A 26,528-nucleotide genomic window follows, 5' to 3' on the forward strand; every position below is an offset into this window, starting at 1 on the left:
TGGCCACCAAGAATAAGCCAATCATCAACAAATTCATTAAACTGATGGGTGCCCAATCCCCACACCTGAGAAAAAAGCCAGGTCTTAAGGGTTTTATGAAAGGCTGGCAGGGTTGGGACTAAATTAATCGCAAGAAGAATGTTGTTCCAGAGAGCAGGAGCTCCTATAGAAAAGGCACACTTCTTGTACCTGTCTGGTGCCACTCCTTAATCAATGGAACCCAGAGCATGTCCCTTCTGCCAGATCTGATGGGGTGGGTAGAGGCAATCAGGGAATATCAGTTTCTCAAATAGCCCAGCCCCATGCCATGAAAGGCTTTATAAGTGACAACCAGCACCTTGCCATGAAAGGCTTTATAAGTGACAACCAGCATCTGGAAGGCTAAAGGGAGCCAGTGTAGCTTGCAAAGCAAAGGCACCCCCATAACTCTAGAAAAGGAATATAGTTATTCATTTGTTTATAATACTTAATCAAGTAAACTCATCCTTAATCAAATTTATTGATAAGGAAATTGCCTCTCTAACCTGTGTAGACCATAATCCAGAGGAATCCTTGTGTAAGGTTAAAAGTTTATTATTACTACAAGAGGATATTAAACTTAAGTGTCAACACAAACTAAAAAGCTTCTTCCAAACCTAACTTCTGATGTTTTTATTTACAATATGGGATTCAAGCAAAGCATTTATTAGGAGACTGTTTATTTCATTAGCATCAATTATAAAGAAAGGCATATGAAAACAAACCAACATACTGAAGAATGGACCAAAGCAATTAGAACTAAAGCATAGGCAGAATCCTCTTTGGGATATAGAACAAAAGATGAAAATTATTCATAAACAATTAGATTTAATGGAAGCAAATAATACTTACAAGAAAATAAATTTTGCAAAACAGAAATATTTAGAAAAAGACAATAAACCAGATAAACTGTTGGCTTATCAGCTAAGAAGGGAACAAGAGAAAAAATCTACCACTTCCATTTGGGATGGCAACAGTTACAGTTCAACAATGGAGAAAATAACAAATCAATTTTAAAAATATTCTAGATTACATAAAAACACATATTAAATACAAAACATATTGAGGAATATTTAGACACAATACTGCTTATGAAATTTACAGAACAAAATGAAGCTCTCAATAAACCAATTACTGAAGAAATAAATGAAGCAATACAAAACCTGAAATTGAATAAATTTCCAGTATATATTACAAGACTTTTCAGAAAACTCTGAACTTTTAATTCAGATAATAAATGAGATTCAGCAACATTAAGCACTTCCTTCCTCTTGAAAAGAAGCTTTAATTTCTCTATAATGACCTGACCAGTCTAGAGTTGTATAGATCTATTTTAATACTCAATGTAGACTATAAGCTCTTCACAGAAATGCTTGCAAAAAGAGTAAATGGAATGTTAACTGAATTCATACACCTTGATGACACTGGATTCAGTCTGAAAAGATATATGAGGGATAATATTAGATCTACCTTTAAATTTATGGGAAATATAAACCAGAAAAGTAAGAAAGTGGTCATAGTTTCTTTCATGCAGAGAAAGCTTTTGATAATTTGGAATGGCCACTTACAGTTCTGGAAAGTGTGAACTGTGGCATTATTTTTCTTAACATTAATATAGAGTATTTATCAAGAACAAACAACTAAGACAATAGTAAATGAATTTTAATCACAGAAATGTATTATAATGAAAGGAACAAGACAAGGTTCTCTATTTCTTTTAGCATTAGAACACATTAATAAGATATATCCCATAGTGGACAATGATGCTATAGTTTCTCAGGCAGATCCATACTTGTATACAGACAACCACCCAAACCGATTCTCACAAGCAAAAACACAACAAGTATTAGTACTACTAACAAGTATTAGTATTAGGTATGTTTGCCACCTTGAGTTTGTGTGTGTGTATGGTAGGGTTTAGGTATGTATGTAGGTGTGTAGGTGTAGGTGTGTGTAGGTGTAGGTGTGTAGGTATGTATGTAGATATGAAAAGGCAGGATAGAAATATAATAACAACAAGTACTACAACTATGATTATGATGCTAATGTGGGAACCAGACCTAAATGTCTAATTTGTCCCCACATTTACACCAACAGCACCCTCACAGACTCTAAAAACTTCACATACATGATTAGAGGTGCATTCCTCTATTGTAATAAATTCCAGCATCTGTCAGCAGTGCTCCTCTGGATTCTACATTGGACAACAAATCAGACTTTGTGCAAAATAATTAACAGATTTGATATTAGGACTCAAAACAAGGACGACTTCCGGGGGAGCAGTGGCAGATTAAAGTCGGCTCCACTTTTGCAGAGCCAACCCGTGGTAAGTAGAGGGGCTGGTGATCAAACCGGCTCTTCTGAACCATCTCCAGATGAAGGAGATGACTGGATCACCCACAGGTACTCCTTACAGAGGCTCCCTGTAAAGAGATCGCAATTTAGCAATCTCCAGCAGGTTGAGCACTCTGGGAGTTGAGGGAAACATTGAGCCCAAGCCACAGTGCAGAGCCTTCAAAGGGACACTAGATTTGGTTTCAACTCCTCTTTTAATTAACATTGTAAACTGCCTATTTGTGATTTACTTGGAATTAAAAACCTCCTGAAAGGCACATTGCTGCACACCAGGAGAATTTTCTTCTATCTTGGAAGAAAGAAGATTAAGTTTAAAGATCAAAAAGAAATATTTTAACTTTTAGAAACAGCGAAAGGGAATTAAAAATGCTGACTGGGGACAGTTAAGAGGCCAGATGGATTTGAAATAGTTTTTTTATGGATTGTTTTAAACTTTTAAGAAAATAAGCAAGTGATCTTAGATTTAACTGTAAGAAAATCTGTCCTGGGAAAGTACTGGTTCTGAAAATAAACATATGATAAGACTGGGCTTTGAAGGTTAACTAGAGGGAACCAGAAAGCAATTAAAGGAAAAGATATCTTCTAACATAATGGAAGAACATTCCCTTTTCATAGAAGAATTTCTAGCTGTTTGGGATCAGTGTGTCCAGGAATTACTTCTAAAATTGGGTCTAACAGAAGTTGTAGAAGAAGAAAAGATTTCATTGGATAAAACAGAAACTAGGGATGATTTAAATAAGGATTCTAAAATGGACTTTAAAGAAATGCTAGACTATAAGAGAGACAGAGAAGATATGGGAAAAGATGCTGGGGATCTGAAGATGGACTCAAAGATGCTTGATTATGAGAATGATATGGAGAAAGAAGTTGTAATGGATCTGAAGAATGACTTTGAGAGCTATCCTACTTTGGACCCACAGAAGGGAAACACTAAATCTCTTAAACCTTTTCTGAAAATAGACAGAGAGAGAGTGATAAGAGATTACTATCTGGGATATTATTTGGAGAAGAGATTGAAGACTCAGCCTTTTAAAAAGTAGAGAAAGGAATTTAAAGTAGAAATTGTATAAGTTTTGATCCTGAGTTGTTGATATTGAATTTTTTTTGACCAGGACTGTAAAACAATTTACACCTGCAAAAGTGATTTATTTGGTTTAGTTTAAAATACACAAGTTATTATTATTGGTCTTTCTTATGCTTATGGGGAGAGATCTTTTATGTTTTATTTCTCAGAAAAAAAATAGAAGTTAAAATACAAAATAGATGTATTTGTTTAAGCTTAATATACATAGTTTATTATCACTGGTACTCTTAATGCTTTTGCTGATTAGATTGATGAATATTTTTTATAATTTGGTATTCTTTAGGGATGAGAAAGGGGACGAAGAAGGCTTTTTTCTGTAATATTAGAGAAGGTATTAAGTTACTGTTAATACTAGTTTGGAGGGAAGGGGAAGTCACCTTTTATATTTCTTTTTTTCCTCTCCCTTTTCTTCTTTCTCTTTTCTTCTTTTTGTTTGTATATTCTTTTAGTTCTATATTAGCTTTAATTATGTAAAACTTTAATAAAAATATTATGAAAAAAAAGACTCAAAACAAGGACAAAGCAATATAAGAGCATTTAACCTCTCTGGCACTTGATTACAGGTTTCAAGTTGTCTGTTTTAGAACAACAAAGCTATACCAGCATTGTAGAGTGAGAGACTGTTGAACTCACATACACGCAAACGATTCTCGGCTATCTAAGAAGGTTTTAGCAAACAATGTTTTTTTTAACACATTACAATTGCTAATTGATGAGGTAATTTTTTGCATGTGTAACCTACCTCTGCGTAGCCACCCTTTCTTCCCCCTTCCTTGTCTTATCCCCTTTTTACATTCTACATCAGTTTAGCCATTTGATGAAGCAAGCTGCAGTTCATGAAAGTTTATGTCTGTGGAGTCCTTGGTACTCTCTGAGCTTGGTTGTTTGCTTACCAATGTTTAATTACTGGACTAGGTAACGTCATCAGTGCTAGTGAATGTGGGGTTTGCTCACTGTTTATATACAATAGCTTGCCTTGCCAGTGTTGTTGGTGGTATGGTTTTCTCCTTGATAGTTCCTTGATTAGGCTGTTCTTTATTGCTTGATTGGTTGTCTGGTGTTAATCCCTGCTTATCTGGGTGGAGGATGCTGAAGAGGATGTGGTCTGGTCTTTTTCCTTCCTTCTTAGCTTTTTTTATTGTCTCCTGAATAGTGTGCAGATGTGGTTTATGTGTCTATTCATGGCTGATTATCTGAATGCAAAGCTTCCAGGAATTCCCTAGCATTTTTGGATTTAGCTTTGTCTAGGATGCTCAGTTTCCTAGTTGAAACGATGGTTGAGTCTGTCCATGTGTTGTGGGGTGATGGCTAATTGGTGTCATGGATGCGCTCTGCTAGTCTTCTGCCTGTCTGTCCTACATAATAATTGTTACAGTCTTTAGACTGTATATTGTAAATGACTGCTGTTTTTTCTTCTTGGTCTGCTGGGTCTTTTGTTTACTTAAGATGTTTTGGAGGGCTTTAGTTGGTTTGTGCTATGGTGATGCCATGTGGTTCTAATAGTCTGTTGGTAGTTTCTGAGATGTTTTTGATGTATGGCAGTGTTATCCTTTTCATAGCTTGTGTTGGTTGTGCTGTAGTGGATTGAGTGGTCAGGCACTTTTGGATAAAGTTGTGTGGGTATAATTTTGTTGGAAGATGTTGTATAGATGATCCGTTTTCTCTTTCTGCTGTTCTGGGTTGCTGCAGTGTGTTCGTGCTCGTCTGAATGATGTTCTTACACAGTTCCTCTTGTGGGAGGTTGGGTTGTTACTTTGGTAATGGAGCATATAGTTAGTGTGGGTTGTTTTCCGATAGACTTCTGTTTCTAATTTGCCATTGTTTTCTTTGCTGATGAGGATATCCAGGAAGGGTGTGTGGTTTTCTTCTTCTCTTGTGAATTTTATTCCTTTGAAGATGTTGATTGTTTCATGTGTCTTCTCTAGTTCTTCCTTTTTTATTATGATAAAGATATCATCTATGTACCAAATCCATATTTTTGGTTGTATATGTGGGAGTGCTATAGTTTCTAAACGCTGCAATATACTTTATGCTATGAGTCCTGAGAGTGGTGATCCCATGGGTATTCCTCTGATTTGTAGGTGTATTTGTCCATCAGATTGAAAGTAGGTAGTGAGGTCCATGATTCTGGTTATTTCAATCTTAGTGTATTTGGTTAGGTCGGGTGTGCTATGTAGTACTGCTGCCATGAATTCTTTCTCTAGTTCCAGATTTATGGACATAAAGAATGCTGTGACATCAAATTAAACCATAATTTTATCTTTTTCTGTTTTTTAGGCCTTTGATTATTTAGAGGCACTGTAATGGGGAGTTGATAGAATATTCACTCCTCTCTGTGAGATGTCCAAGCTTTTTTGTAAGTTCTTTTGCTATGTTATATGTTGGAGTCCCTTATAATGATACAATTGGACAAAGAGGTACGTCGGGCTTGTGTATTTTTGGATGTCCATAAAAGTGTGGGAGGATGGGTCCACTGCTTTTCATCTGCCACTGTTCTTCTTTTGTGATTTTACCTTTCTTGGTTAGGTCGTTAAAGGTTCTCTTGATCACGTTGTCCGGTTTCTGTATCAGGTTGGTGTTTACTGGGATATAGGTTTCTTTGTCCTCCAGTAATTCTTTGGCTTTTTGTATAGTGTTCTGTCCATGATAGCCATGGTTTGGCCTTTGTCTGCTGGGAGGATGGTGATGGTTTGGTCCTTCTTTAGCTTTTTGAGGGCTACTTTGTCCTCTGCTTTAAGTTGGTTCTGATTCTGTGTTCTTCTGGTCTGTGGTATGATTGTCTGCCTTATGTTTTCTTGGGTCTCTGTGGCAAGTCCTGAGGTTTTAAATGCTGCTTCTAAGGCTGCAAAGAATTCTAAATAATTAGCATTGCCCATGGTATAGTTGAGGCCCTTCTGGAGGATATTGTGTTCTGCAGTGGATAGTGGGTGTTTGGACACAGAGACTACCCATTCGGGTTTAGGTACAGTGGGGCAAAAAAGTATTTAGTCAGCCACCAATTGTGCAAGTTCTCCCACTTAAAAAGATGAGAGAGGCCTGTAAGTTTCATCATAGGTGTACCTCAACTATGAGAGACAAAATGGGGGAAAAAATCCAGAAAATCACATTGTCTGATTTGTAAAGAATTTATTTGCAAATCATGGTGGAAAATAAGTATTTGGTCAAAAGTTCATCTCAATACTTTGTTATATATCCTTTGTTAGCAATGACAAAGGTCAAACATTTTCTGTAAGTCTTCACAAGGTTTTCACACACTGTTGCTGGTATTTTGGCCCATTCCTCCATGCAGATCTCCTCTAGAGCAGTGATGTTTTGGGGCTGTCGCTGGGCAACACGGACTTTCAACTCCCTCCAAAGGTTTTCCATGGGGTTGAGATCTGGAGACTGGCTAGGCCACTCCAGGACCTTGAAATGCTTCTTACGAAGCCACTCCTTCGATGCCCGGGTGGTGTGTTTGGTATCATTGTCATGCTGAAAGACCCAGCCACGTTTCATCTTCAATGCCCTTGCTGATGGAAGGAGGTGTTCAGTCAAAATCTCACGATACATGGCCCCATTCATTCTTTTCTTTACACGGATCAGTCGTCCTGGTCCCTTTGCAGAAAAACAGCCCCAAAGCATGATGTTTCCACCCCCATGCTTCACAGTAGGTATGGTGTTCTTTGGATGCAACTCAGCATTCTCTTTCCTCCAAACACAACGAGCTGAGTTTAGACCAAAACATTCTACTTTGGTTTCATCTGACCATATGACATTCTCCCAATCCTATTCTGGATCATCCAAATGCTCTCTAGCAAACTTCAGACTGGCCCGGACATGTACTGGCTTAAGCAGGGGGACACGTCTGGCACTGTAGGATTTGAGTCCCTGGCGGCGTAGTGTGTTACTGATGGTAGCCTTTGTTACTTTGGTCCCAGCTCTCTGCAGGTCATTCACTAGGTCCCCCCGTGTGGTTCTGGGATTTTTGCTCACCGTTCTTGTGATCATTTTGACCCCACGGGGTGAGATCTTGCATGGAGCCCCAGATCGAGGGAGATTATCAGTGGTCTTGTATGTCTTCCATTTTCTAATTATTGCTCGCACAGTTGATTTCTTCACACCAAGCTGCTTGCCTATTGCAGATTCAGTCTTCCCAGCCTGGTGCAGGTCTACAATTTTGTTTCTGGTGTCCTTCAACAGCTCTTTGGTCTTGGCCATAGTGGAGTTTGGAGTGTGACTGTTTGAAGTTGTGGACAGGTGTCTTTTATACTGATATCAAGGTCAAACAGGTGCCATTACTACAGGTAACGAGTGGAGGACAGAGGAGCCTCTTAAAGAAGTAGTTACAGGTCTGTGAGAGCCAGACATCTTGCTTGTTTGTAGGTGACCAAATACTTATTTTCCACCATGATTTGCAAATAAATTCTTTAAAAATCAGACAATGTGATTTTCTGGATTTTTTTTCTCATTTTGTCTCTCATAGTTGAGGTATACCTATGATGAAAATTACAGGCGTCTCTCATCTTTTTAAGTGGGAGAACTTGCACAATTAGTGGCTGACTAAATACTTTTTTGCCCCACTGTATCTCTTTGCTTTTATCGGTTAGCATGAGCAGTTTGTTTTGGAGTTTTGTTTTCCTTTTTTCAGCTTGTCTTAGAGATGTAGTCTTAATGGTGGTAGTCAGCCTTTTTATGTGTTCTGGGGTCATGGTTTGTTTAGGCTGCTTCTTGAGGTTGTCTATGGCGTGCTGGTATTTGTTTAGTCTAAGGTGAGCATCCATTATCATTAGCCGTATCATTTTTTGGTCACTTTCTTCAGCTGTTTTCCATCCAGCTGTGCAGTTTAGTGGAGGTTTATATCTAACACAGGTGGGCAGAGCATGTTGTTCTGGGCATTAATTCAGAAAGAATAATTGTTGGTCGGAACTGCTTAGGGATTAACACCAGACAAACAATCAAGCAGAAAACAATACCCTAATCAAGGAATTACCAAAGAGAAAACCACACCCCCACCAACACTGGCAGGGCAAGCCATTGTATATAAAGAGAAAGCAAACCCCACACTCACTAGCACTGATGATGTTACCTAGTCGGGTAATGTAATGTCTGCAAGCACAAGCTCAGAGAGCACCAAGGACTCCACAGCTCCCCTTCTACAGAGATTATTGGGAATTAGAGTCCAGTATGTTACTTCTAAGTAAAAATAATAGTGTGGCTAAGATCCGAGCTTTAAGAGATACAGTATTTATCTGTCAAATCTATTGCAACATGTCAGCATTTTAGTGCACCTGCCAGATTAGTCATTGAAGAATTATATTTAAAATTCAGCCCTGGTCTTTAGCCAGTAGAAGCAATGCCATCAGATTGTGGGAAAAGAGATTTCTGTTTCAGGCCATACAGTATGCAGACCAATCTTTGTGATTTATTACGACAATTAGCCTCTCACAGCATTCCCAACAGAAACTTTAAGATACCTTTTCAATCAAAACATATTATTTTTTCTTTTATTTATACTTAAATTTTGAAGCAAACAACAGCATGCAATATAAAGAAATAGAATTTCCTAATACACTAACATTAGCTTGCAAAAGGGAAATACATATGCTTTGAACAGTGTGCCTTAGAATTCTAGAACAATTCAAAAAAAAGATACAAAACACTAATCTTGGTATGCATATTTCTGTTGCAATGCTCAAGATAGCAGTTGCTACTTTAAAGAAAGTAGGGTGCCTTGGAAATGAGTTGTTTTATTAAAATGCAATTTTGTTTGCATTAACTTATTACATTTGTCCAATACAACAGGCAGCATAATAGTCCTGCATAATAATAAGCATGCAGTAAAACTGCAGTGAATCTAATGATAAACTTGAAATATATTCACATGCTTCCATCCTCTCATCCTTGAGCAATATTCTTTTTGCTGGACTAGTACTAAGCAAATAAATAAATAAAATAAAATATATCCAACTATATCACCACCCAGAATATCAGAAAACGTCAATTTACAGTTTATTCTTCAGCTACTTCCAAGTAAGGGACCCTGCTTTTCCAGGATCTCTGGCTCGGTTTCCTTTAAATCCAACAGACTGTCCAGAGCGACTTCGCAAATCCCGTTCTGACATTTCGCTTTGTGCCATCTCTTCATCATATCTAAGGCAAAAGAGAGAAACATCAATGTCTGATTTGGGTCAAAAGGGTGAAATTCTTCCAGGGCTTAATTGCAACAGATGGCAGATAAAGAAATTGTAGAGTTGAATGTTGCACCATTTAAAAGGGAAGAGAAAACTCCCTAGTACAGAACATTATCATGAGGAAAAGAGTTTGTTCTTTTATTTTCTTTATGTAAAGTATGTGAAGTTTAAAGTGTATTCATTTGGGGATCTTTCAAAAAATATAAATTACTGCTCTTTCCTGTCCATATTTAATCCACATAATATAATTAATAAACCCTAACTTTGGAGAAAACACTGGCTCCTATTCACAAAGTTAAATGACAGTCTATATACGCGCCTGTAACTACACACATACATACAAAAGCGAAATGATTTCCTTTCCCAAAATAGTGTCTTAGTCCCGGTTAACAAAAGATCTTTAGGTACTATTCTCTGAAACTATGTACTTGTGATACCACTTCCATCTCTAAAAATGAAGAATTTCATGGTATTTCCCATAACTATTTTTCCTTCGAGAAGATGGATTCAGTATGCATTCTAATAGCAAGGCAGTAATGGTTAGAACATCACAAATTATACTTGTCTTGGCTTACAATTAATGCAGAATCATTGTGAAACCTCCATAGAGTAAGATCTTGCCCCAAGAGAATTCTAGCAAATCAATTTACATACGTATTCTTAAACACTTACAAAATTTCATAATTTCCAAGAGCTTCTTTGGGGGGTGGTTTATTCCATTTACAATCAGGAATTTCTCCATTGGGCACAGCAATATTAAGTGTGTCATTTATCAGATTGTATTTGAGTATACGGTCATTTGCAGTACTGGAAGTAAGAGATGGAGAAGCATTAACCTATGGAGAATTCAGAAAAAAGAAAGCAGGTACTTCATAGCCACCATTTGATATACAAATAAATAACAGTTTATGAAACATATTTGCACCAGAATTTCTAGATGAGATAAAATAGGGAGGAATCTGGTAGTACTTTTTCCAATTAACAGATCCGCAGCTCACCAAAGCTTTTGCCTTCTAATAAAACTTGTTAGCTGGAAACAGTGCTGCCAGACTCCTCCTGATTTTTTGTTACCATACACTAATATGGCTCTCCTACTAAGTGAAACACAGTACAGTATGCAGTTCTAAAGCTTTGTTCTGTAAGGATATTATCCATTGTGTTTCTTTGGATTATTACATTTAAGGGGAAATTGTTGCAACAAGAAAGGAAAATGTATAATTTATTTATATGTTTTATATAATTAAGTATTATATAGAGTATTACATAGTTAAGTATTTTAAGGAATGTTTAGACAAAGGTGCTTTTCACTATTAGAACAGAATCTGAAGAATCTGAAAAACAGATTAAAAAGTTAGGCAAAGCTCCATTCTGTGGAAGGCCTCCCACTTGCACAATCCAGTTACATTGGTAACTAGAATTACCAGTGCCTTTTTTTACTTTCTGACACTTTGGAAAAATGTTGAGAGCCAGTTTGGTCTAGTGGTTAAGGCACCAGGCTGGAAAGCAGGAGACTCTGAGTTCTAGTCCCACCTTAGTCATGAAAGCTGGCTGGGTGACCTTGGGCCAATCACTCTCTCTCAGCCCAACTCACTTCACAGGGTTGTTGTTGTGGGGAAAATAGGAGGAGAATTGGGTATGTTTGCCGCCTTGATTTATTTATAAAAATAAGAAAGGCAGGATAAAAAAAAGTAACATGGGCCACTGCAGCAAAGATTATATCAAAATGATGATATGTTTGATGACATCATGTCACGAACTCTGACATTATGTACTTATGTTCCAACATCTGATGCAAGGACATAAACTGAGACCTAGTATATGACAGTACTTTTCAAGTGCCTGAAGTGATATCACAAGAATGCCACAACATGTTATGTATTATCCTATTTAAAGGAAACCAAATTATAGTAAGAGCAGTTGGACAAAGAAATCTACCTGCAGATGGTGCATTAATTTAGATTTCTGCATTGAGCCTGGGGTTTGGACTAAATGGCCTCTTCCAACCCTTGGATTGTAAGTACACAGAGTTCTACCAGTTCCTAATTCAGTTATTTAACTTCCTTCCTTACTGAATCAATAAGTCTAATTACATCATGCACTTACAAAAAGATTCTGAGTTAACTGAGAAAAAATTAAATAGCAAGATTAGAAATTGTTTGGGAATACAATTTCATCCATGACATTGGAGGACAAGTTATTGGACTGTTTTATGAGTGTTTCTCAAACAAATGCAAAAGTATTAGAATTTCCTTTCTAGGTTTTGTCTTTTTGCTTTCTATGGTTTTCTAGACTATCTTGAAAGGGAAGTCATTTCAGCATTAAAAAAACATCCTTTTTCTACACTGTTCTGAGGAACAACTTTTCAAAGACAATGTAATTATAATTACCTCAATAAGCCATGGCTTAAGCTTGTCATCAATGATGATGTCATATCCATAGCATTCAAAGCAATGTTTATCATTGTTCATCACAGGCTGAAAGAGTTGAAAGCAGACATTAGAGGAGAGAAAATATGATCAGATCATCATCATGGTATATTGAAGACTATTTAATGCGTACAAGGCATTTCAAATATAACATGCATATTTACTAAGAAATTGTGCAGGTTTACTAGTCATACTGTGGACTAAGAATATGAATCCTCAAATACAAATATGAAGAATACAAAGTCAGACAAAAGACTTACAACTTTATTAGTCTGAAACTGTAAATAAAATGAAGGTCCACAACTCCAGGAGGCAGGCTGTTCCACTGCTTAATAGCTCTTGCAGTCATGAAATCCCTCCTTTTTTGCTCTTAGTGCAATTGTCTTGAGAGAATGTCTTCTCTCTCCCTTGTTGAAAAGTTCCCAGGAAGGCCATCAAGTTTTTATATAACATTTTTACTTTGAGGACTAATACATTTGTCACTTCTAATACATATTGGTAACTTTCCCCCATGAACTAAAATAAGATGGTTTAATTTGTTTTTAATAAATCATTCACTTTGAGCTATTTTTCTTAGAATTTGTATTTGTAACTGTACAGTACATTCTTTTGTGAGTTTGGTTAATTTCATATTTTTCTAGATTTTACTTTTGTTTATAAATATCAATGGAATATATACCATAAAAATATTGCCCTATATGTATTTATCTGAATATATATATATGTGCATGTTTAAGATTTACATAATATGCCCACCTATAGAATATCCCTGTTCTATGAAATCGCCATTCTTTTTTTCAAAGGCACTGACCAGTACATGTAATGTGGTGAGGGAGTAAAAGGAAACACAAGGAAACATTAATCAGTGTTTCCTGTTTTCAAGTGTGTATTACACTTTTATATCACCCAGCTCCTCTTATGTTGGACATTCTACATTCCAGAATAGCAGAATATATAAAATAAGGGATCACAAAATATAAGGAATAAAAAAAAAATCTGTTAAACTCTTACTGTGATACTTGTGCAAAAGTTTCAGTAACAAATATGCCTCATATAGTAATAAGTCACTACTGAAAAAAATCTGAGTGGTCTTTTGTATTTTTTATTAACTTTCCTTTATCATAAATTTGTTTTTCTACTCACTGCAACTGCTTTCAATGACTGTACAATTATCCAATGTATTTCATCAAACAGCTTGTTAGTGACATCTTTCCCTCGAGTGCTTTCTAGATATAAACGCAAATTGTTGACTGTCCATTTGCCACCATGGATGTGGTTATAATCATCCTACAGAGGTACATCAAATTATCATTGTTACTTTCAAAAGACTTCAGAACCAGGAATTTTCATTAATCTGATAAAGGACTGAGCACCCAAACAATTAACAAAAATATCATTGGCCTTATGTAGGCTTTAATACATTTTTATCCTTGCCTGGACCCATTCTATAGCCTTAATTTAAGGACAAGATAGAGAAATTCCAAACCTAATAAACAGAATAATTAAAAGAAGATTCTAATCTAGGTGTGTTAAAAAAAATTATGTTCTAGGAGGACAAAGGGCTGTGTCAACTGTTCATTTGCTACTTTTTAAAGTTTATTCTCCTTTTCCAAAAAAAGCCTTATAGTTTGAAAAATGTTAGTTAAAATATACAATATTTTAGTTAAAAATGTTAATTAAAATATACAATAAAAAGCAAAAATAGAATAGTTAAATAAAAACAAAACTAAGGAATAGCCAGTAATAAAATAGTCTGGAGAATACAAAAACTTTTCATTCCTGTGAACATAATTCATACATCCTAAATCCTTAATGTGTGTTAATGTACTGAGAAGAACAAATGCCAAATGCTTCCACAGTATCCTGAATGTATATGTGGCTGCAGCAACCAGATACAAAGAGTCAAGATTTTACTTGTGTTCCTCATTCCCCTTATTCCAAAACTGGCCTCTTCTGGATCAGGAAGCACTGGCAACAGTAACTTATGCTCTTGTGAGCATAGTACTGTAACTATAATAATCTTATAATTTCACACTTGCAATTCACATGACATGCAGCTGCCCTTGAGGGCAATTTGGAAGCTTTAACTGGTCTAGAATGCCAGTATTGTAAAGTAACACCAGCCTGGTGAAAGCTGCACTAATTGCCAGTAGGCTCCTGGGTTCAATTCAAATTACAGTGGTACCTCGGTTCACAAACTTAATTCATTCCACGACTCTGGTCGCGACCCGAATTGATCGTGACCCGAATCAAATTTTCCCATAAGGTTCAATGTAATTGCGGTTAATCCGTTCTGAACCATATGTATTTTTTTTTTAAACCACAAAAATATGAAACAAAATACAGTACAGTGCAGTACGAAGAGAGAGAACGCTAACCTTGCTCGACGCGACTTCTGGCGTGGAGGACAGGAAGGCGGGTGGGGAGGCGGTTATTGCTTGGAGGGAGAGTCCCCCTCCCTACAGGAAGCCACAACCACGTGTCACGGCAGGGAAAATGGCCGCGGATCCTGTTTGTCACCCGATCCGGCATTTGCGAACGGAAGCAAAATTTTGCGAACGGTGCTGTTCGTGACCCGAATTGGTTGTGAACAGAAGCGTTCGTGACCCGAGGTACCACTTGTTTTATCTATACAGCCCTTTCTGGGTTGCATCCTGGTTATTTTGGGACCATCTGACTCAGGTACAGTTTGCATGCCCAATATTGTACAATCTAAGAAAGCAGACTGAGAATCTCTCCCATGCGAGATATCAAGGGGGAGGGAGCTAGGGAACAGGGCTTCTTGGTGCCATCCCCTCACTTTGGAACAGGCCATCCTGAGCTGAGAATGGCCTATGCCCTGTTGCATTTTGAAAACCATCCATTTTCCATGTGCCTTCAGGGTGCAGTACAACTCATTTGGAAGCAGCTGACTTAGGGATGAAGTATTTTGTAGTTTAGGGGCCATGTGATGGATTTAATCTTTTATGTTCTGTGTCACATTATGGTTTTGTATTATTGTGTCCTAAGAGGCAGCTGCATATAAATTATTATAAATAAATAAATTTAGAACTATAAGCGAGCAACTATATTTTATTATAGTTGCTCACTTATAGTTCTAAATGTATTTTAATTAATTTATAATAATGTAGATGTACACTATAAAAGGAACTTACCCCATGTTTCTGAATGGCAACATTTGTAAGATGGACGAACATGTTGTCCAATTCACTTGTACTAGGGGTATATTTTACTGTGCAAAATCGACAAAACCCAAGTTTATACCTTAAATATAAAGAAAATATATTGTTATCTAATTTAAATGTTCTTAAAGAGACAGCTTTTTTGGCAGCACTTACTTTGATCTCTTTCTGAAGGCTTCATTATTCTTTTAATCTTTATTGTATTGTTGCCTATTGTGTTACTGTTGTTTTAATTTATAAATTGCCTGACAAATATTTTTGTTTAAGGGTCCAATACCAATTCTATGAATAAGGAGTAAACCAAATATGGTTCAAAGGGTAAAATTGAAATCTGGTGGGATTTGTTTAAGAAGAAAACAATAGAAAGAGAGGAGTTGTAATATATGTTTTGCACCCGCTCCTGCCCCAAAATTCGGATGGTGATGTGGTTGACAATATCTAGGTCAAAATAACTGGATGAATAAATAAAATCAACACTGCTGTTTGTATCTAGTATTGCATCAGCCAGGGAGAAGAGGTAGGTCATCAAACGGGATCTTCCAAAGAGGTATGAAGTGCAACAGAAGGTGGTATTGGAGAGGGGGAGATGCAGGACAGAATGGACTCTATGGTGATCTTCCCATGGGATAAGAGAACTGACAACAGAATTTCCCCTCTTCTTGCTCCTTGACAAGAAAAGCAACAATGAAAGGAGGGGGAACAGGTCTCTTCCCTCCTTCCTCCTCTCTCATCATAGGCAGAAGCAGGAGTGGAGAAAGGGGGCAGAGAGAAGCAGCAGAGAATGGCTCCTTTGGTACTGTTTTTCCCATGGGATTGGAGAACTGACAGCAGAAGAGCTGTGGGTCTTCTACTACCAGATACTGGCACTGAAGGAGATGTTCTCCACCCCACCTCTCTCCTCCTCCGATTCCTATGCAAACAAAATCCCTGTTTTGCTTCATTGCCAAGACAGACTAGGGGTTGGAAGGGTGATTCCCATACTGAATAATAGCATTTAGCACTGCCATGTGAAAGGATCCTGACTCAGCAGTTTTCTATAGCTGCAAAAAAATTAATATAATTTTAAACTATAGTTTCAAAATAAGAGAAAGTAATAATTCCACTTTATTCTGCATTGGTCAAACCCATCTTCAATACTATGTCCAGTTCTGGATACCACATTTTAAGAATGTTTTAGACAAACTGGAAATTATTAGATTAGGACACTATAAACAGAAATTGAAGTAGCTTTTAGGGGAAAAGATTAAAGGGGATAAGATAGAACTTTTCAAACAGCAGAAAGGATGTTACACAGAAAGTCAAGATTATTCTCCATTGCTCCAGAGTGCTGAACATGGAGTAGTAGACTTTAATTATAGTATAGGAAAGCATGTTGCAGTTGAATCTCAGGAAAAAAAATCTAAACAGGAATAGCAATTGGTCAGTGAAACCAGAAAGGTGGTGGATTCCCTTTTTTTAGCTATGCTTAAGCGTAAGGTAAACAATCAACTATCATGGATGGTCAGATTCTTCCACTGAGCACTGGGCTTGATGGCCTAAATGTCTGCTTTCAACTCTACAATTCTATAAAGCCAGAAAAAAATCTATCTAAATATTTTTAGCTCTTAAAGGAACAATATTTTGGAATACTTACCTGTAAGGTGTAGTTAAGGAGAGATAACTGGAATTTATCATAATGTCCCTAATAATGTTTCCAGGATGCAATCATAGACAATAACCTTAATTAGAATGTTATTTTCTGATTTTGTAATTATTATTTATGTGATAAACTCCCCTTTTGGGGGGGGAGAAAATCTATTACATTCATAATTGCTGGGATTTGTGGATTTTATCAATGTTTGCTGTCTTACTACAATTTTTATACACTTTTATTATGTGTTTTATTTGATTGAATTTTATTGTGGTAAGCCACGCTGGAAGGAATTCTTCCCTTAGAGACAGGCTAGTAATTTAAACTCCTATAGCTTCCTAATATGCAAAAGGCAATATAAGAAAGTTCAAATGCAACTGTCCACAACTGGAAAAAATTGTTCCTTATTCACTTTTATCCACCCCCCGCCCCCAGGCAGAAAATAGAACAAAAACTGAACTTACATATAGCACCTCAAAGGACGGTAAGTAGATACTAATACATATAAGCGTAGGTCAAATTTCTTCCCACCAATCAGAAGTGGATTACTTATATACAGGGAAATCACATATGCTTCTTTAGAGGACTGAGATACAAACCTAAAGACATTAATATTTCGTTATTTAAAATTATTAAATTATTTTTCTTCTTTTAAAAGTAATAAAGGCAAAGCCATATACACCAGGATGGAAGGTTTTTGTTTTGTTTTTTTAGCCAGAGCCTTGATTTTTTCAGCCTCAGGCAAAGCCATATGTCAGCATCTAAGTCTTACTGCAGACTTACTGCCTTACTGCACTGTAAATTGCTTCCTTCTTTTTCAAGATAGCATGGAAATGCAGCACATGGGCAATGCAGGGAATGAACCATCTCTTCATTCATCAGCATCTCACTTCCCATCTCACTATAAAGGAAAGAAATGGGAGCCTCTTTCTTTGCACAAGAACAAGGATGCCGCAAGATAACTGATTTCTTTCATTACTGAATCTTTGCATTTTGGATATTTAAAGATAAATAGGTTTTTATATTTTATCTCTTCTTTTATTGTAAAATTTAGTTTTGATCAATCTGTTGTGAGATTGGACTGTCTCCCAAGAAAATACTGAAATCCTCTAGCCACGTGTCTCTAAACTACATTGTCAGGAGTTTACCTTACTGAAAGTATGACTTCCCTCTCCTCATTGTTACCTTTTAATCAACAGAAAGAGAAGGCAAAACATGCATGCCCTGTATCTTTCACATACTGACATTAGGGGTAGAAAGCCAGGTAAGGTGCCTTCTAGAACTACCAGGCTCCTATCCTAAAACAGGAGACAGAGCTATGGGGTGAAGGCCCAGAGGGCTTTGGGAGACTAGGTTTGAGACCTCCAGCCTTCTGCACTAAGCTATTCTGCTAGGGCTATGCGTTACAAACTACAAATACGTTTCTCAACCAATGTATTTGTTGTGGCCATGAAACTTCCTAAATGTGTCCTAAATGGCAAGTAGTTTCAAGTGTCATGAACACAAAAAACTGCCCTTCAAGCATGAGAGTATTTATCTACATCTGGCAAAAGGAGATTCATGCAATTCTTTTTTGCAAAGAAAGCTTTCTTTTTTTTTAAAAAAAGTCTTTACTACAAACTAATTAAATTAAGACAAAGCCATTAACACAGCAACATTAGTGTAAATTATAAGTCTACTTTAGGCTTAACATATAAAAGCACCTGCAAATTTTTACTATAAAACTTAATAAGTTTTTTAAAACAGTTATGAGTTTCTGATGAAGGGAAAGTCTGGAATAGCATAAATTTAATCAAATATGGTAGGGTGAGATACAACATAAACATAAAAAACATTTATTTCCTAAGAAACTTACGTAGAAGTTTTGCTGTCTCGAGACCACTTTTTAATTTGGGAAAGCTTATTGATGAGAAAAATTCCTTTCCCTTGAGCTTTTCCACAAGGCTTCATAATCCATGTACTGGAAGGGTTTTTTCTGAATTCTTCAACAAATAAGTTATAATCAGCTGGAAGCATAAAGGTAACAGGAACAAAGTCTAGAAGGGATACAAGAGAATTTAAAACAGCATGTTAAATCAGATAGATAGATAGATTGAATGAATGAATCCTCTCTTCAATTATTATCCATTTCAATCTTTTTAATTTTAGATAAGGTAATAGCAATCATTAGATATCTAACTTTCCATTTTAAAATAAGAATAAACAGAAGTGGGTTTATCTAACTTTGTTAACAAGTTAGATAAAATGTTTTATGAGAATTATCCTTTTTTAATCCTAAAAAGCCTCATATGTATCTATCTGTAAAATTTTCCATGTTTTGTCCTACACTGATACAGCTACTGCGTTTCAGTCCTATCTGAGAAACTCCAATGAATGCTCATTACCTTTTTTGCCTTTCTTAATTTATAGAATTCAAAGTCTGGAGGTATTATTCAGTCAGATTCTATGATTCTGTGCTAAAAAAAGAGGATTACACAGTACTAAATTAATTAGTTGGCTGCCACTGTCAGGCCTGATTTGTTTGTTTACTGAATTTATATAGCCGCCCATCTCACTTGCATGTGACTCTGGGCAGCATACACAATTAAAACAAAAGCTAAATCAATATAATTTATCCATTAAAACAGTTAAAAACTATAATAACAAAAAGACAGGGAACAGTGCAATCAGCTTATACCAACCATTTAATGGGTTCCATGCTTTCATGGGATTCTCAGGCCCAATGGCAAAACCAAATTCTTACCTCTCATTTCTCTCAGATATTGCAAGCACATTCCAATATTTTTTTTAATTCCATCCATCCATTCATTCCTTACATATGGAACTAAATACAGGAAGTCCCTGGGTTAAGAACACCCAGTTTACAGATGACCCATGGTTAAGAACAGAGCCTATTGTAGCAAAATTCGAGTTAAATACACAATGATTTGAATTAAATACACAATGGTTCGAGTTAATTACAGAATACTACTTATACAGTATTATACAATAATACTGTTCCAGCTTACATGCAAATTGGACTTAAGGACAGACCTTGGGAATGAAACTGGGGACTACCTGTACATGGAAGTAAATTCCACTGAATTCAGGGGAGGCTTACATCCAACCAAAGTTAATGTAATTTACAGCTGACCTTGGGAAAGCTGTGAGAGAGCTGCTAAGGGAGAAAGGAACAAACTGCTAAGTGGGGTTTTGGAGAAGAGATTGCACAGTCCTGAGATAGATGGAATGTATTTTACAATACTGTAATGGTGTAGCAGTTAAGGTTAACAGTTAATTAGGAGTGGGGGGACCCAGGTTCAAGTCCACCATCCATCACAGAAGCTCCCTGGGTGACTTTGAGCCAGTCACTCTCTCTCAGCCCAACTCACCTCACAGGGTTGTTGCTGTGGGGAAAAATGGGAGGCTCTGTGTGCACTGCCTTGAATTTCTGAATTAAAGGTGTGACTGAATAGGTAAATACTTCTGAACTGTTTGGTTATGCCATGCCCCCCTTCAAGATTTTGGACCAAATACAGTTTCTTAATGGATAATTCAATTTCATAAAAAGGGTTATATCAAGGCTGTACATTTCTAAATATATGGATGTCTTTCATCCGCATAAATAGACATTTGAGAACTTACCAATTATATTGTCAATTCTAGATGACTTCAAATGGCCTGTGCCTAGATCAAGCAACACTGTTCACACATTCTTTTAATAAAGCAGTGGCTAAAAATAGACTTGTTCAAAGTTCCAATTTAAGGTAAAGATACAAGTCAAGTCTGTGTGCACATCACCCCAGTTTTCTCTTAATGCTTTCTCATATCCTTATTGGGAAACAAAGGGCTACTATCAATTCTTCTTTGGTGAATCTTTCATGAAACAGTTTTGCTCATCAACCCCCATTCCTATGCTTCATCCTAAAGGTGAAGCCAGTGTTTTTTTTTAAGTAAAACCCAATGTAATCACTCTGTTTCTCAAGACTAGCCTACTGAGAATATAAATACTGCCTATCCCTAGTTTAGAAGCATCCAGCAGACCTTTACTGAGGTTAAAAACCTAAGTAGGGTTGAAACTGGTTAGCACATGAATGGGAGGGAACCAGGTAATCTAGGGCTACAGGCTGGGAAAGCAAGAACAAAAAAAAAATCCCCATAATGATAAAAGAAGACAATAGCAAGCCACTTTGGTATTGTTGCATATACATAAAGTCACCAGAACCTGTGCTCAAAATTGAAGATACTTGCCTTTATTAGTTTATATAAGAAAAAGTTAGACTAGCAAAAAAGCTTCTAGCCACTCAAGGATATTGTTATAATCTAGAGTTTCATTACATTATTGCTTAGATAGTCACTAGTCTTGAGCAGAGGAAAATGAGTAAACCACATATGGCAGTGAAAACTGATTTAGAGGGTGCCTTCCAAATGTTACTGACATTCCTGCTCTGAATCTTGGATATACAACCCATGTCACCCTCCTCACTTTTTCTGTGGCCCTAAGCTGCCCATCAGTTTCTGCCAATTCCCAACAACCTGTATCACTGCCACCATCAGATTTCAGCAGATGCAATGCCATCCCTGTCCTGTTCTACCACTGACCCTGTGCTAGTATCATTCACACGTTACCTCCTTGCTCTTCCACTTCTCCCTTGATTCTCCTCAGTTCTTTACAAGGGTTTCACTCTCATGTTTTGCTCTCCTATCACTTCCCACTAACTGCAGCAGTACTTGTGGCTCAAGGCCATTTTGTAATTAAGGGGGTGGGGGTGGCATGAAATTACAAAAGGTACTCCAGAGAGAGGAATGGCTGCTGCCAGACTTTTTTTAAACTGCCCAATTAATGTCAATATGAAGGCATCCAACAATATTCATTCTGGCTCCTAAATGCAGGGAGTACTGTCAGAGTCTGGTGGCAAATACATTTTGTGATTTCCAAGAATGAGACAACTGTGAAGCATGTTACAATAAAAGATAAAATAAAAGAGCCAATTTGGTCTAGTGGTGAAGGCTCCAGGCTAGAAAGCAGGAAACGGGGACTTCTAGTTCCACCTTAGGCATGAAAGCCGGCTGGGTGACTTTGGGTCAGTCATTCTCTCTCAGCCCAACTCACCTCACAGAGTTGTTGTTGTGGGGAAAATAGGAGGAAGAAGGAGTATTAGGTATGTTTGCTGCCTTGAGTTGTATATGAGGGGGAAAAAAAGGCTGAAATTGGGAAGAAGCAAAATTTATGCATTCCGTAAGACTAAATGCAATTTTTGATGTAAAAAAATGGTGTACCAATGCTATGCCTATCTTTTCAGATGTCAGCTACATTGAATTCAGTGTAAATTAATTGTGTCAGCGCTTGGCTGGCTTTATCAGCCTGGATTTGTGGTCAGATTAGGACCAGGTCTTATTAGTACAGGTAGTCCGCAGTTTAAAAATAAGTTCATTCCCAAGGTCTGTCCTTAAGTCAAATTTGTATGTAAGCCGGAACAGTATTGTATAATACCGTATAATTAGTATTATGTAATTAACTCGAATCATTGTGTATTTAACTCAAATTTTGCTACAATAGCCTCTGTTCTTAACTATGGGTTGCCCTTAAACTAGGCATTCTTAACCCGCAGACTACCTGTATACAGTTGGGAGCCCATGAGGGAATCCCAGGACTGGGAAACCAAACATCCAGAACAAGGCAATGACAAACCACTTCTGTATTACAGCCAAGAAAACAACATGGATGCGTTCATGAAGTCATAGAAGTCAAACTTTTACATCTGCGCCAGCAAATTATAATTAACCTTTACCATGAAAATAGGATTACAAATCAGACTTTGATTATGACTTATGTTCTGATTTCTAGGAAAAGAAAGCACAAACTGTAACTTGCTAATTTTGATTTAACAACAAACTACAATTTACTGCAAGTCAGGAAGAACCTTTAATCAGGTTGAAGGTTCTTAATAAGCTGAATAGCAAGTTGGGAGCAATGGGCTGACCATAGCGATCTCAGAAGCTGAACTCTTTTTTTTAATAAGAACTTTATTATATTATATTATATTAAAGAATACAATTAAAAACAAAAAAAGAATACAGTAAAGATAGAAAATAGAAATAAAAGAAATAAGTTGAAAACTAATAGTGAAGATAGTTAGAAAAATAAAACGGAAAGCAACTTCTATCTCCCATATAGATATAAATACAAATTAAAAGAAAGTTAATCTCTTACAACTAATTAATCCAAATTCACATTAGTTCTATCAACACAACCCACCTAATTATTAAAACCCACAATCAACACTTTCATTTCCCCCCCCCCCCACAAGCATGTAATCTAAGAAGGGCTGCCATAAGGAGATGAATTTAAAAAATGATATCTCTTATTAATACTATTAATTTCACCATTTAAGCCAAGTCCATTAGTTTAATAATCCATTCTTCCACTGTAGGTATTTGGGGGACCTTCCATCTTTCTTGGCTTGTTCATCTTCTAGATTCATCTATAACAACATCTTATACATTTTAACCATAACATATTCATCATTTATACAAAGTTGCATCTCAGAATAAATTACTTCATTAACAAATCTATAATTCTTTATCCAACTTAAAACATTCAAACAGTTGCATATAAGTAGATCAATAAGATATAAAGCCTTCTAACTCTATTCTTTTATTTTAAAATTTAATTCACCCTATCCCTTCCCAACAAAAGAGGATTTTATTCTTTTTCAAAGTATCTGTCAAAACAGCATAATCCCTTCCCTTCCTTAAAATCCTAACTGATATTTCTTTAGGCATAGTTATATCCATGTTTTCGGTGTTAAGTTTAAAAACAAAGTGTACTTGAAAGACCAACACATCTCTTGGCTTACCATATACAATTGCATACTTAGAATTTATACAAAGAATTTTCTCTATTTCATTCATCATATTTATTAAATTTTCTTCTTTAATCTCAGAAATTTCCCTGGACCTTAAACAAAGTTCTTTATCTCTCAATTCCAGTGGTACAGCTTTATCCAACTCTTTGTCCCTCTCACTTTCCAACAAGTTGACTATGTCATTAACTTTTTTATTTCCTTCTCCCAATTCCTTTTCAATTTTGTCCAATTTTTGGTCAAGCTTTTTGTCAAGATCAGCAAATCTTAAACCAAATATTTAGTTAACACTTTGAATAATTCTGCTCCTGGAGGTGTGATTGGCCCCCTCACTCCTGGCCTTCCGTAAGGCTTTGAAGACCTGGTTCTGCCACTTGGCCTGGGGTGGGGAGGGAATACCTCAAGCATGGGGATGGCTAGCCCTGTAGAGGCCTCCTGTCTTCAGCCCCAGATCTTCTTGGACTCTCCTTCCCCTTTTTAGTAATGCTTTTAACTGATGTTTTATGTATTTATATATATTTATGTTTTTAATGTTTGTTGTGAGTCACCCAGAGTTCCCCCATTGGGGGGAGATGGGCGGGTGAGAAATTTAATAAATAAATAAATAAACGTTTGTGTGATTTTGAGAATATATTCTTCAAACATGCCTTTCATCCAGTCAAGTTCACCAGATCCATGCCTTATATGCTTTCTGGTGGCCATTATTTCTGTTCCTTCTTCTTTCCACCCTTAGTTAAAAATTAAAGAAAGAAGAAAAGGAAAGCTGTTTCTTCCTTTCAATAGTTTCTAATTTAATATTTTCTCTCCCTCTTGTGGCCAAATATTTCCCAAATGCAAATGTAACTGGATAGCCACAACAAACAGCAAGATGGAGGGGGGGGGGCAAATCAGCAGCCAATCAGAGTTTGGAAAAATCAGCAGATTTTGTTTTCTCACAAACTAGCAACAAAACAAAAGAGGGTTGAATCTGCAGCCAATCATAACTTGAGAAAATCACCAAACCAAAACTTTCCCACAGCATTTAAGAATAAATCTCTCTCAATTCCACACACACACAAAAACTTATGTAAAATTCCTTTTTAAAAGCAATAGTAAAATATAGATAAAAATAATCTCCTAAAAGTGAGACTTCTTTGAAAACATTAAAACTTCCAGATTGCATGCTCTTATTTCAATCCTTCAAATCCAATACAATGCACTTTAAAAGTCCCAAAAAATAATGAAAGTCCAACCAAGAGAAGAAATATTTCTGTAGTGGAGAGAGCCTCTTTAAATGCTTTAAGTAACTTACAGCAAAAGTGATTTTAGAGGTGGGGTGGTTGGACGTAATGTCTCTTTAAGAGGCTTTAAAAGCAGCACTGACAAGCTGATCCACCCACTTCCCGGCCGATCCTCACCGTTCGTTCGGAACCCATGTTTGTTCAATAAGCTATAGCTGTCCGGAAGACACGTGGTGCGATTCGATGGCTTCCCCTTGCCTGGAGAATGCTTCATGTCTTGGAAAAAATTCCTGAGACACCAAATTAAACATGTTTAACGCTCCAGCTTCAGAGGAACTTCAGCCAAAGGGACCTTCTGCCATGTTGTCCTCCACTGGAAGTCTTCAGAAGCTGATCTCAAAATACAGTAGTCCACTGAAAATCTAAATGCTGCTCAACTCTAGATTATAGGCACATAGCTGACCTTTGCTGAGGTTGAAACACTAGGCAAATTAGAGCTGCAGTCAGATGGGACATCATCAGGAACTCCAAAGTCTGTAGGCTAGACCATGAAGGCAGCAATGGAAAACCATTTCTCCACTGCTGCCAAAAGGTTCCTCCATAAATGTGTATCCATGATGTTAACAGGAGTTGAGCAAAACCTGAAGAAGACTTTACTTTCAAGCAGATATAGGGATGCAGCCTTAGCATACCTGATATTCAAAGACATATACAAATAATTCTGATTAGCTAAACCAACTCACCTAAATAAAGATATTTTCCATTTTCATCTTTCTCTGCAAGAGGACTACCTTCTTTTTCCAGTTCTTTTCTGTACCTTTTAATATTTTTCACCATTAAGTCCTTCCGGGTAAGCTCGTAGTGGTTAGGAAAATGGTTGACAATCTGGTCATCAGAGAGACGATAACCAGTTTCTACACTGAAAACATTTCGAATAGTTTGCACACTCATCCTGTAAAGACAAGATTATTACTCAGGGTGCTTCCAAATATGGAAGTTTTATAAGTAATTCAGATTATTTATAATTCCTCCTGTGTTTTTCTACCACCTTTTTCATACGTTAAAAAAAATTACAACAAAAGAAATCTGTTCACGACAAAAAATGGAACTGCTGCACAGTATCTCTTGACTGACATGCACGTGCCATAGGTCAGGAAACAGCTTGGAACATCATGGAGAGACTAAATCTGCATTTGAAATATGATGAATTGGAATTAAAAAGAATTTCGCTCATGGGTTTAATATGTTTAGCAAAAAAGAGACTGAAAAACTTAAAAGGCATTTGTAAAGAAAACTGTTTCAACTCTTCCCCTGCAACCACATCTCTGGTAATCTTTAACTTTGAGGAGAACGTATTTTGATTATAGCACAAATACATGATATAGCCATCTGGATGGAACTCTACCTCTGAGGAATAAGGTATACCAAGCACTTGGCACGATGTTATCTTTGAAGCATATGCAGCACAGGAAAACAGAAGGGATTTTTAGAAATTTAGCTTGATTTCCCAAGTATGATCAATTCTCGGAAGCCTCATAAAAAGAAGGAAACATTTTATTATTTATTTAATTAATTAAATTTTGAGGCCGCCTGACTCC

The 26,528-nt window shown here is 36.7% G+C and overlaps 1 protein-coding gene across 6 annotated transcripts in view; it reads right to left on the minus strand.

The window, feature by feature from the left end:
- Positions 1-681: 681 nt before the first annotated feature.
- TTLL1 (TTL family tubulin polyglutamylase complex subunit L1) overlaps positions 682-26,528 on the minus strand; it is a 54,080-nt gene continuing 28,233 nt past the window's right edge. For all 6 annotated transcript variants that reach the window (XM_025174894.2, XM_088141589.1, XM_025174893.2 and 3 more), the window contains exons 3-10: positions 25,674-25,882; positions 18,721-18,901; positions 17,330-17,464; positions 15,209-15,317; positions 13,197-13,340; positions 12,015-12,101; positions 10,300-10,463; positions 682-9,586 (exon numbers count right to left, since the gene is read on the minus strand). In XM_025174894.2, coding sequence (XP_025030662.1) covers positions 9,457-9,586; positions 10,300-10,463; positions 12,015-12,101; positions 13,197-13,340; positions 15,209-15,317; positions 17,330-17,464; positions 18,721-18,901; positions 25,674-25,882 — 1,159 coding nt within the window. In that variant the 3' untranslated portion in view covers positions 682-9,456. The remainder of the gene's footprint in view (positions 9,587-10,299; positions 10,464-12,014; positions 12,102-13,196; positions 13,341-15,208; positions 15,318-17,329; positions 17,465-18,720; positions 18,902-25,673; positions 25,883-26,528) is intronic.

This window comes from Python bivittatus, unplaced genomic scaffold (genome assembly GCF_059951505.1).
Source record: "Python bivittatus isolate LINGU-HERP-01145 unplaced genomic scaffold, Pbiv_v1 ctg000330_np1212, whole genome shotgun sequence".
In the NCBI taxonomy this organism is placed as follows: domain Eukaryota; kingdom Metazoa; phylum Chordata; class Lepidosauria; order Squamata; family Pythonidae; genus Python; species Python bivittatus.